The sequence below is a fragment of the Rhipicephalus sanguineus genome, chromosome 1, assembly GCF_013339695.2.
Source record: "Rhipicephalus sanguineus isolate Rsan-2018 chromosome 1, BIME_Rsan_1.4, whole genome shotgun sequence".
In the NCBI taxonomy this organism is placed as follows: Eukaryota; Metazoa; Arthropoda; class Arachnida; order Ixodida; family Ixodidae; genus Rhipicephalus; species Rhipicephalus sanguineus.
The window spans coordinates 236858156-236871699 of NC_051176.1; the positions used below are offsets into that span (position 1 = coordinate 236858156).

The 13544-nt window shown below is 45.7% G+C and overlaps 1 protein-coding gene across 1 annotated transcript; it reads right to left on the reverse strand.

Annotated features, from left to right (window-relative positions):
• Positions 1-5823: 5823 nt before the first annotated feature.
• Positions 5824-7452, reverse strand: LOC119387824 (uncharacterized). Its single transcript, XM_037655352.2, has one exon. The coding sequence runs from the start codon at positions 7403-7405 to the stop codon at positions 6188-6190; it is 1218 nt and encodes a 405-aa protein (XP_037511280.1). The 5' UTR covers positions 7406-7452; the 3' UTR covers positions 5824-6187.
• Between the last annotated feature and the right edge of the window lie 6092 nt (positions 7453-13544).

Genomic DNA, 13544 nt, shown 5'->3' on the forward strand with positions numbered 1-13544 from the left:
TTACACATAGCTCCTCGAACCGGAATTTTGTTCACTTGGTCCTCACCGAACTGTTTATCTTGCAAAGGTGTTAGGCCTGTGGTCATCTAAGGTACTGTACCGCAAAGCAGTGAAATCACCGCTGAAAGTTGTACGAGTTGGTAAAACATCTTGGGAAATATTACAGCGCGCAAACTAACGGGACGTAGATGAAGAAACTCAACACAAGCGCCGGTCCTCAACTGGCGATTTATTGCAACACACAAACAACGTATATACGCAAAACAAAAACAAAAGAGGGATATTAAAAAAAAAAAGGAGGGGGGACCTTTTGCGTCGCATCACTCACCGTCGCCAGCTCCTCTGCTCAAGTTCGTTTTTTACGTGTATATATTATTTACTTGTTGCACTAAATTGCCACTTGGGAGTCAGCGCTTGAGTTGTGTTTCTTCTTCGGCGTCCTGTTCGTTTGCACGCTGCAAGTTTTCCTCAGTGAAATCTCTCAAACAACCTTTTTGCAGACGCTGGCAATTCGCAAGGAATATTTACTCTACTTCATCGTGTGCGTATGTCATTCTTTCATCTTAAGCTTGTGAAAAGCATACACTCACGCAATTTGCTACAATGAGAACTTTTCTATAATAGATTTTCGCTTTTAGTACTCTTACATATTCTGTCTTACTTTACCTGCCACCTAATACCAGCATTCTATTTTTATTATATATAATTAATTAAGTGAAGAGGGTTAGCAGTTGCCAGGAGACGGCAACACCTTTGCTCATTCCGATTTCAAAAGCAACAACAAAAAAACATAATACTTTTTGCTATCACAATTAGTAGTCACCTTTTCTTATTCTTTCTTTTTGCCAGCCTTCGTGCAAGTAGTGAATTACTATGCTATTTTCTTTACATTTTCTTTAAGTTTTTCATTTTGTTTGTTTACTTGTTAACATATTCTAGGGTAACCATTATTTTTATTCTTTTTTTTCGCAGAACATAGAGAAACGGAGTAAATGAGGTGTTAATATACCTCAATTTCTCGACAGCAACCAAATTACACCAAAACAGAACCGGACCGGCCTGTGTGTGAAAATATGACGAAGCCTCTATAACCAGAGCGACCGCGAATGCCGCTCGGATAACGTCACCCGGTGAGAGAAAAAGACAAAAAAGGAGAGAATAAAATCTCGCTTGAGTAATGCGATGGCAATACTGTCGTTAGGTGTATTTCGCTAGATAAATGAATTTACTTATAAGGTTCCTTTAGGCGTTGAGGCATACCGTTACACTTACGAATGTAAGGACGCGTCATAATTTAATCTGACAGAAACGTAGGTTCAGAAAAACAGAAACTTGGGCGAGTCTGTAAGGTTCCGTGTAGGTATTTTGAAGCGCAGAAAAACAAACACAAAAAACAAGAAAGGCGAACCAGGCAGTACGGGCAGTCAGAAAGAAATATGATGCATGAGAAGTATGAAGTGCTCAGATTCAATTTCACTCTGAAAATGAGTCAAAGTTATCCGCGCCAGAGTTTTCTAAAGAAAGGCTTTTTATCTCTTGAAAAAAAAATGCTGTCTGATGAGCTCGCTGTTAGCTACAAAGGTCAAACGAGCATTAGCGGTGTAACGTTTTAGCTTATAGCATCTCTTGGTTCACAGGACGGCTAAGTCGCCCGGCAGTGGGTTTTCCTTGGGCCGTCTTTGTTGTGAACCTTGTACTGCAAAAATTATTATTGTGTCTGGAATAGGCTTTTTTTATTATTATTAATCATCACTCGTCGGCGAAACACACGGAATTGGCCGCAAGGTCAAGACGAGTCGCCGCCTGGCGGGGACTGGCTGAACAATGCACAGTGTCGATGGCACTTCTCATCGTCTACTAGCCGCTACGTGTTTGCATGAATGCATTCCCTGCGCATATCCTCTTTAAATTACTTCTTCCTTGGTTGTAGCACAGCCTTAAATGCTGATACGCCTTTTTTGACGATTCCTTTGACCTTGCACCGTAGTCCCTGCACTGTAACGTCACTCACTGGTTACTGCATGCGTCGAGCATGCGATATGTGGCTCGCTCCGTTCGCTGCAATCATGTCGAGTTTCTTCCTCTGTTTCAATCACATCACAAACAGCGTTTTGCATCGTTCTAAATAAATGAAATGGTGGCCACGAGACATGAGCGCCATGCTTTAGCCATTTCTGTCGCGATGCGTTAATGAATTCTGCAACTATTGCGTTACCACGAAACATGTAGCAGCGTGAAGATCACTTAGCATTAGAAATAAGGCATTTCAGATATTTATATCACATCACACGATATTTTTTAATCACAGACCTATAATTTCGTGACGATCACTAAGTGGCTACGCGGCCTGCCTTAGCTGTGCGTGAAGTGTCCTTCTATTGAGTGAATTTGATCCGACCACGAAGAAATCATTTTAATTTCATTTTATTTATAGTGTAACGTGCGCTGAAAGACTATTCCATGCTGTTGAAAGAAAAAAAAGCATCAGCAACAACCTTTGTAAAAATGTACTGCTAATCATCTATTAAAATGAAGGCTATTCTGTTTAGTTGGCTATGGTTTTACGTGCCGAAACAACGATATGATTACGAGGCATGCCGTAATGGGGAACTCCAGATTAGAGTAGAGCACCTGGGGCTCTTTGACGTGCGCCTAAATCTAAGTACACGCTGTCCTTGCATTTTGCTCCCATCGAAATGAGGCTGCCGTAGCCTGGTATGGAACCTACGTCCTCCAACTTACCAGGATACATACATACATACATACATACATACATACATACATACATACATACATACATACATACATACATACATACATACATACATACATACATACATACATACATACATACATACATACATACATACATACATACCCGTTTTTCATAGTGTTCTATTCAGTGAGCAGAATTGTCTCCCGCGGCAAAACTTGGAGCCGCATACTCAGGAGATAATAAAAACGGAGAGTTTCAATAGCGAAAACAATTTATTGCTATAGTTTTACGATATTCACAAACAATCTCTGCTTTTAAACCACCTTGGCCTTTTCGCGTTTAGCTACCGCTAAATCATGGTCGATATGCTGCTGCGTATTTCGAAGGAGAGTGCGAAGCTCAGAGCAAGACGCTTCGGTGCTATTCGAACACAAGAGTTTGTTAACCACCACACTGTGGCAAATAGTTACAGGTCCAGCTGTCATGTGTGTTGTACACTGGGCGTCTCTACTTTTCTTTTATTTATTTTTTGATAAAAATATATTGAAACGCTAAGCACACGTAAAATAACCACACTGAACAGCGCTGCATATCGCGATGCAACGGTCAATAGCAGTCTCTGAGGAAGGAGAAATAGTGAGGCTGCCTGTTGACACAACTGTAAGCGAAATAACTTCACATATTTTCACTGCATTAACAGTGACCCTTCCCTGCAGTCGTGACAGGTAAAGCAGCAAGGGTTTTTGTTGTTCTCATGACGGTTGTACGCCATCACCTCGCCTTTCAATTCTCGAATTAGAAAGAGCCAAAGAAAAAAACAACTAGAGAACATTTCACCCGGTCAAGGTGGGTGACCAGCGAATATGGCGGGTGCAAAATCTCCTTTGGGGTTTTGTTATAACCGTGCCCTTCCCAAAAGGCTGTCTTCAGGTAGCAGTGGCCGTCGGCATGGCATCATCTTTCTAGAGTTCGCCAGCAACTTGAGCGGCCCTCTAAGGAGCGCAGGGCGAAACGCACGTCTGGCATGAAAATTTCGCAAAGCCAGAACTTTCCTGATGTGTGCAGTTCTCCATGTCGGCTTTGCACGTTGTCCTGCAGAGGGCTTTTATTTCACCACCAGTACACCACTGTATAACAATGAGTATCATCCACGACAGGCGCCCCGATGCAGCGGCCAATGGTGAGACGGCAAACGCTGCTGTTATTGGTCTACGCGCTCGGTCTTGGCACTCGTGAACTTTCGTGGTGACCCTCAGAAGGAATACTGCAGTACGATAAAACGCAAGAAAACATATTGATATGCTCGCTTTATCCGCCGTTTGGGAGGTGCGTCGACACTCCTTTTTCTCCTCATTGCCACGCAAACCGCTTTGGACACGATAGTGAGAGGTTCGCTTGCTTTTTTTTTGTGCATAGTGCCAGGTTAATAAACAGTGTTATAAAACAAAAGAACTGCTCGCATGATGGTTGTTTGAGCTTGTAATAACAACTGTAGAATAGTATTGCATCGAAGCTGGAGTACCTACATAGCGAGATGATAGAGAATTTGGCCACAGGGTTCCTGCGGTATAGTTGGACGGGGCTATACTATGCTGTGGTCATCGTAGTGGAATAAGTAGTGAACGACAGTAAGCAAACAATATTTTCAATTCGCGTCGATGTGGGTGGAAGGAAGGAAGAAAGGAAGGAAGGAATGAAGGAAGGAAGGAAGGAAGGAAGGAAGGAAGGAAGGAAGGAAGGAAGGAAGGAAGGAAGGAAGGAAGGAAAAGAGAAGGCAGGGAAATTAACCAGGCACATTCCCGGTTTTCTAACCTATGCTGGGGGAATGGGAAAGGGAGTATAAAGATGAGAGAGATATATATGGGTGTCTTTCTGAAAAACCTATGTGCAAGTTTTGAGAAACTCGTTATTAATGAATATCCACTCAATGAACCTCCAAACATATGTACGTACATATATTTCGCAGCGAGTAAGAGGATCTATTGCTCACATACGGCATGAACAACCTAATTTCTCATTTCCACCGTTAAATCCCATTTTCGAAAAATTCCCGAAAGATTGTTTGTCTATAGAAAGTAATTAACAACAAAAGAGCGCATCTTGAGATGGAACATAGCATCGTAGCTTTCTTCGGGCACACCAGCGAGCGTGTAATTCGCAGGTAATATTTATTACTTTCATTATCTCTGTCTCTCTCTATCTTGCTGGCACTGATATGAACCATCTTTCTTTCTTCAACGCCAGTCCACACCCCCTTTTCATCTTTCGTTTATGCGTGAGACATAGGCTATCATGCCCTCGAGCGTGAGACATGTTCCGTAAACCCTTGTCTCTAACATAGGAATAAAACACTCGCATGACCAACAAAATAAATTGATCTAGGCTGCCTATCTACGTCTGAAGCCACCATCAACACTACATTGCCATTTAAGTGACCTGGCAATTGTTTTTTCCTTTTATTAATAGGAGAGAAACCAACTCCACGAGAGAAATTACATTACAGTCTATGGTACTTGAGCGGCTGGACGCCATTACGTCTGTATCACCACCAAAATTTAAAAGACTCATCTAGATTTTTCTATAACCTACGAGCACTTCCAGACGAATATTTCGCCAAGATAAACAACCTGCATGCTCCAAAAGTGTAATATGGCGTATGCTGCCTGCAACAAGTACCAATCACAGATCTTTGCACTTTTCGATAAGCAATGGCGTGCGTCTTACACCTCCAATAAATAAAAAAACGCTAACAGTCGACTGGACAGCTGAGTGCTGCTTTTTTATTTGGCTCGCTGCCCGTCAACAAGAATTCTCACTATTGCGAACGTAAATTATACTCTATCTACCTCTAGAGTATTCAAGCTTCTCGAATGCTCTGCGTCCAGTTTCGTTGTGCATTTCTCGCGCCACATCGCGAAAGGAAAGTGCATCGCGTATTGACGCGATCAGCCTCTATCAACAGGCACATGGCGTTACAAAGCAAGTCTCGTGTTCCGAGTCGATCATTCTTCAAGAATCGATCGCTTTCTGTCTTCCAGTCTGCAGCCAACTTTACGCCGGCGCTAGCAGCGCGTGTCGAGTGAGTCCCGGGCCGTCTCAGGCATCGGTTGCCGCCGCAGCGTGTAGAGACAGCTCGGGAATCAAAGGACGCGCAGTGCTCGTGCATGCTTGAGCCTAGTAGCGCGCCAGGCGGCCGGTGCCTCGCACCGAATGGTCGGGACATGTTGTCCATCGACAGAATGTTATGGGATTTAATGGGCACGTGAGAGATAGAGTCTTGTGGTTTCGCAGATGGTGTCGATGCGACCCGAAAGAGGAAAGCATGAACCGGCACCAGACCGGAAGACAGAACTAGATTGTTCCCTGAAACTCAACGACATGTCGAGTGCTCAGGTGGCACGCCACGAGCCTCTGTTTGAGCCAGGAAAGGCAGCCCTAATGCGCGTCGTGGGGCAGCAGCGGACGTGCGCGTCAGAGAAAGTCCTCCTCTACGCGAGTCCGGCAGGTGTCTGCTCCAGCAAAACTGAGTAGGCCCATAGTTGCAGCCTTGCCGTAGCGATGCCTGCGCTCCCCGACACGAGAATCCATGCCCACGTGCACTCTTATAGAGCTGGTTGCCTTGTTGTCACCGATAGGCGGCTTGCTGAACTCGGGGTGACTCTTGCAGCAGAAATAGTGGACCAAGTACAGAAAGCCCTGGCGGAACGCGTCGTGTGTGAAGGCGTACACGCAGCCGCAAATACAGCTAAAGCATTGGGCGGTGAAGAAAAGCGTCTCGACAGCTGATGTGCCTGGGTTGGAGCTCCGCATGGACGGGCTGATAATGACCGTTAGCAGGAAAGGAAGCCAAAGAAGAAGGAACAGAGCGTACGCAATGGCGTTGGTACGCAGAAGGGTTCGCTGGAGTATCTCCTCGCGAGTGGCCAGGCAGTTTCGCAGCTCCAGATTGTATGTATAGTCCCGTTGTTCGTGCATGGCCTTGGCGAACACAGCGGCGGTGAGTGCGAAAGGAACGCACAGCGCTACGAACATTTTACTTTCGCGCATGTCCCTTTCGCAGACATCTAGGCCACCTGTAACTAGGGTGACGACAAGAACCAGCGAGATTGCGATCGTCCAGGCTGCCAACATCAGGAAGACGACCAGCTTTGCGCCGCACACGGACGAGTAGACGTCCCGGTCCTGGCGACAGCTGCGCACGTAGTTTTCGGCCGCGATGAACAGGAAGGTGAACACTGTGGTGTAGAAGCCCAATAGTGCGGGGTACCACTGCCAGCGACAGGTGATTAAGCTGCCCTGGCTGCCGGCCAGAATGGCCACGATCGTCACCGGGAAGCCGACCGATGACACGAGCAGGTTGGCGAGGGCAAGGTTCGCGAGCAGCACATTGCCCTTTCGCCTCAAGTTCTCCTGGATGAAGAGCGATGAGATCTGGAATATGTTGAGCGTGGTACCGAGCACAGCCAGCACACCGTAGAGGACGAGGCTCGTCAGGGCATTGTGCTGGTATGGCATCCATACCAGCACGGGCTCTTCACCGGTTCCTGAAGTGGAGTTCCCTGCGGCCGGATGCGGGAAGACTGGTGCCGTGTACGTGACCGACGGAAGGCTGTTCTGCTGCTGATGCGATGGCTGCTGTGGAACCCGTTTCAGCAGCTCCAGGAACAGTGAGGCAGAAGATGCGCCCATCAAACCCACGTCCACACAGGAACGCCGCCAAGTGGTTGGCGCAGCTGGGAACTGCGAGAGCGGGAAAAAAGAACGGTTTAATTACTTACGCGCGTCACAATACGAAAAAAGACTATATTTATTAATATTCGCCTTATTGAATATGACGACCCGTAAGGTGTAGTATCAGGTAAATTAATATTACAAAATTACAGTCCATGGACCAACACCAAAAAGTACTCGACGAATACCTTCATTACCATAGCAATTACGAAATATCTCATTTTCAAACTGACCCGCCACGGTGGTCGACTGCGGACCTGAAGGTCGCGGGTCGAATCTCGGCCGCGGCGGCCGCAATTTCGATGGAGGCAAACATGCTTGAGGCCCGTGTACTTAGATTTAGGTGCACGTTAAAGAACCCCAGGGGGCCGAAGTTTCCGGAGCCCTCCACTACGGCGTCCCTCATAATCATGTCGTGGTTTTGGAACGCCCAACCACAAGTATTATTAATCTTCAAACGGCAGGTGTTGTTACATAACACGAAAATCTAACATAAAGAAAACAAATTTTCATGTAAGAGAAGACACAACGCACTAATTATATTTAGTTACTTATATTTCCCGTAGTTTGCACGGACTACATACTTATTATATTTCGCCACGGAAACAAGTAGTATTACTTGCCGCGTACGTAAGTAGACAAGTCCAGACTGAATAAGGTAACCGAGAACAGCTACAGTTAAGCATTCCGAGAGCAATAATAAACTTCTTCAATATTTCCTATACTAAGTTCAGTTCAGTTTACTTTCCCTAAAGACCGCCGATATGGGGTCACTGCATAAGGGGTGGGACCCAAAATGTGAATTCTGTACAGGCGTTCACAGTTAAACGAACGCTAGTTGCAACGGAAATGTTTTGTTGGTTATGTCATATCTGCATGCAAGGGCTACCTATGCGGTTTGACTGACACAGTCCTCGTGGACGACTGAGTCATCAAATCAATAATTAAATATCTCGAACGAACTGTTTCGTTAGTGTGATTATCGCCTGTGTTTATATTTGAAACGTTAAGAAGATCACCTTTGACGACAATTTCACTTTTGTTTCTCCTGAAGCGTTTCTGTTCCGAGATGTTCAACAAGTTTGACACTAAAAGTCAGCTGATTTCACATTCAGGGGCGTTGATCTCGACGTCACGCCTGACGATTAGGCTGCAGCGAACGTGACGGGAAAAAATAAATAAACACGTCAGTAATTTGTCAATCTTTGTTCATTTTTGTCTCGCCAACCGAACCGACAGCAACAGCGCAGCCACTGTCATATTCACTAAGCTTTCAAACGTACTGCTAAACGCAGTAAGCGGGCGCTTCACGTCGTGCCGAGATCCACCCCCTTGAATGACAAATTAGCTTATTTAGTGTCAAGTTTCATAATAATATCTCGGAAAGGGAGCGCTAAAGTATTATCAACCAAAGTGCAGTAATGTTTAAATATGATTGTCTTAACGTGTAAAACATAAACATATAGAGTTATATTATCGTGATAGCATAAAAAATTACTCCATTACATTCTTTTATTAATTCTGTGCTTGGTTACTCGCATATTTCGAGAAAATTGCGCCCGCCAAAGCGCACATATCGCCTGTGCAAGCAGATTTCTCGTACCTATAGAGGAAAGCGTTTTGACAGCGAAGCTGTTCTTGGTCGAGCCTTTCATGTCCGGGACCCGTGGTGACGCTTGTGGGCATCATACACGGGTATGCGCCACAGACATTGGGTAAATCCCACTACTCACCACTGGTCCACTAGAAATGAAGGCAAACGTTAGCCAAACAAACAGATAAGTGCCACAGAAATCTGTGCGGCCTATCAGAAAACTATCATCATCATAAACGCGCATGTGCCGCATAAATCGGGTAAATCCCACTTCACACAACTTCCACTAATGGCGCGTTCACACCGAGACATTCGGCGGCGAGAGCGCGCGGAATCCGCTTCGGCGGCAGCGAGATCCATCGGAAAAGCCCATTCCGCGTCGATCGGTCCTGGACCGATTTTTGCGGCAGCTGCCGCCGGATTCCCTCACCACGAACCAATTGGAACGCGAGTCGAACATTCGAAAAATGGCGGCGCGCTTGTGATATCGGAGTCGTCGAAGCCCACAGCAACAGCAAAGTTTTTCGTAATCATCCTGTAGCTCTCGACAACTACCACGTGTTGTCGCGATTAGCATACATCATCACGATCTCGCAAAACGGGTAGCATTACCTCGGCTCGACCAAGCTTCTCGCGTCTTGCCAATCAGGACGAATCAACCACAACTGCTCGCGTCGTTTCTTTTGTTCGGCGAATGCATGTTTATCCTCTTCGGACATCGCCAGAAAGTTGCTTTGCAGCAGGCCCAGCAGTTCGACGACCCTGCTCCTGTTTATGCGCTTCGCCATAACGAAACGCGTACACAACGCCGAGCGCGTCGATGCCAGCGTTCCTTGGCGCGAAGGGACGATGACAACTAGACGCCCTAGTTTCGGCGGTGCGGTTGCTAAGTGGTGTGAACAATGTGGAATTTCGGCGGCGCGCGAATTCCGGTCGCTGTGGCGGGCGGATTCCCCAGTGTGAATGAGCCATAAAAAGGAAGACGGCAACAGTTAGCCCGACAAATGGCGCGCGCGTTACCGCAGTCACACTACTGCCACGTGATACTTTGTGGTTATAAAAGGTGGTGGCTATACTACCACCTCAAAGCTTAACAACGAGTGTTCAATAAAGAGCAGTGATACAACGTATCGGAGCATCTTAAGCGAAGGCTTCTTTGTAAACCTGTGTATAAGACTGCTATGGTCAAGATGCAACCTCAAAGCTTAACAACGAGTGTTCATTACAGAGCACTGAAACAACATATCTGAAAGACTTGCAAAATATAGAAATGCGTTAGGCTTACGAAGGGAACGCCGCCAGCTTCGATGTTTCATCGGTGTCCACGAAGCGGACCTGGTTGAATTTTTTGTTTATGTATAACGTGAATGAAATAGGCGAACATCGCTGCTGCTTCAGCATGGTGCAGTAGCAAAGAAAGCTGCGCTATAAAAATTATAGGGCACTGCCTCAGGAGTGCATCGCACACTTGGCTAAACAAGTTATTTTTGTCGACGTCATCCGCACCTCTGGCACGCGAGAATACAATTTCGAGGCCTATACGCACCCACGGGTAGTGTTGTTGCGGGCATGGGCCGGCTGCGTGGCACTCGAGTTGCGTAAATAAAAGTTGTTGACACAACCAACGGTCTGAGCTGTATCGCAACACTCTGCGTGCGGTATCAAGCAGGGATACCGGCAAAATAAATAATCACACCGTGAGCATCGACGTAAGCGTAGTAATTGTTTGGTCCTACCACTCACGATATAGTTGTCCGTATGTACTTCACTAGCACGAGTGAGATCAATTGCATCAAAGCGCTGGCTACCAAGAACAAAAAGTGGAAATGCTTGGAATTATCCATAATTGACTACTAAACCTGCATTTAGAGATCATTCATGATAATAAAGCAACTAACCCCTCAAGGTATTCTACTGAGCGTCTGAACAGGCCAGACGAGCTATTGCCCAGGCAACTAAAACCAAACAATATGCATATTACACGTAACTGCCGCCCTATTTCCTTAACATGCATATCCTGTGAAATGCTGGAACACATTATCGTATCGCATATCTACAGCCATCTGGTAACAAATAATTTGTTTTTAATTAATCAACACAGCTTTACAAAACATCTGTCGTGTGATACGCAGTTGCTCGAGTTTACTACCGACTTGCACATTAACGTGGGCAACAATTTACATACTGATAGCATTTTTCTCGATTTTCCAAAGCTTTTGACCGTGTGGCTAATTGTCGGTTGTTTTCTAAGTAAGCTTCATCGGACTGGACTCTGCTAGCTTAACTTGGATCAAGAATTCTTTATCATCTCGTCAATAATTTACCGTTATTAGCAACCGTGTTTCTTCCATTGCTGATGTAACTTTTGGAGTCCCTCAAGGTAGTGTTCTAGGCCCTTTACTTTTCCTGTTTTATATAATGACCTGTCCAATAACATTTCTTCGAGTATAGGGCTATTTGGTGATGGGTGTATCGTTTACAGAAAAATAACATCTCCCGATGATCACCACATCTTGCAAAATGGCATTAACCTTGTATGTGGTGTAGCCAATGGCATATGGTACTAAATTAGGGCAAATGTAAGCTTAATTCTTTCAGTCGAAAACAATATAATTCAGATTTTCCCTACCTTATTAACAACTCTGCCATATTTCGTGTACAGTGCTCACACCCATATTTACACTGATGGTACAGTGCTCACACCCATATTTACACTGATGGTTCAGTTATGACTACAAGCTCAACCGCCGCCGTAATAATTCCAGCAAGATCTATCACAATGCAGCGCAAAATGTTTCACGCAACCTCAACTACAGCTGCTGAACTAGTAGCGCTCCGTGCTGCTCTTCAATTTGTCATGGAGCAGACACCTAATTCGTGGTCTATCTTCTGCGATAACAAAGCAGCCCTCCAAAGTCTACCCTCCGCTTTACGTCATGGCTCACATGAGCAGCTCGTCGCGGAAATCAGGCAAATCCACGATGAAGCAATAGAAAAAGGGCACCGAGTAATATTCCAATGGCTGCCTAGTGACTGTGGCATTCAGGGAAATGACCAAGCGGACGCAGTTGCCCAATCCGCTCATGACGGTGTCCGCAGTATCACCATTCCCCTGTCAAGATCGGACACCGCAAGAGAACTTCGTGTGCTAGCTCGTCGTATAACGTTGGACTTGTGGAAGTTATCATCGACATTTACAAATGCACGGCCGCATGCATTGGATCCTGATCTTGAACTACGCATCCCGTGCACCTTATCACGACGTGACTCTACTCTGCTGGTCCGTCTATGGCTTGGAGTGGCCTTCTCAAATGCCTATTCGTATATTATTGGAATGACTGAGAGCCCGTCATGTGAAGTCTGCGGGTGCAGCGAAACAGTCTCGCACCTTCCCTGTGAGTGCACCCTCTTCAACTCCGAAAGAGCGGCCCTCTCAGCCGCATTAGGCCAGCTGGACAACCGCCCTCTCACGGAGAACAAAATCCTAGGGCCCTGGCCTACCCGGTCTTCAGCACGAGCCGCTCTGAGGGCGTTGTTGCGGTTTCTACAAGCGACCGGACTCAATGTCAAACTGTGACTGTTGGCACAAAATGTTGCTGTGTAGTACTTGGACTATACGGTCATGACTGTTTTTTTGTTGTTGTTGTATTTTGTCGCGTGCTGTAGTCACATCTCTTCTTCTTCTTTTTTATTCTTTTACATCCCATTTCCCCTTCCCACGTGCAGGGTAGCAAACCGGAGAATTCTTCTGGTTAACCTCCCTGTCTTTCCTTTCTCTCTCTTTTTCGTGTCCAGTCATTCAGGTATCACAATCACTAACAATCTTTCATGGTCCCCTCACATTAGTGTTATCTGTGCTAAAGCATCACAAACGCTTGGGTACACTCGTCGCAATATGCGTAAATCGCCACCTAACATTCGCAAGTCATCGTACCTAACGTTCATTCGCCCACTGTTACCATAAGCGTCATCGATTTGATCCCCTCATCAAGATTACTTAATCACTAACTTACAGCGTGTACAAAACCGTGCCTCCCGGTTCATTACTGGAAATTACGAGCGCAAGACCATTAATGAGCCCTAAAAGACAATAATGCCAAGGAAAGTATAGGGGATGTTATTAGTAGTAAATGTAAGGTAAATGTGAAGAACGAAAAGTGGACGAAAAGATAGTTTGCCGCGGGCAGGGACCGAACCTGCGACCTTCGAATAACGCGTCCGATGCTCTACCAACTGAGCTACCGCGGCGGCCATCCCCCCGTCCACTTTATAGGGTATATATGTACATTTAAACGTGGGAGCGTTTAAATGTACAATGTGCGCATGTATTACATCCCTAATCGCAAAGCATTCCTCTATCGCCTATTCGAACATTTCATTTCACGCTTACGTAGTTTATAGTTCTCGATTACACATTCACTATGTGTAAATCATTTACTACATGAAAATCACTATGTTCCTGACTTGTTCCTTCGTACGGCTTTTTGTGGTATTGTGTAACGT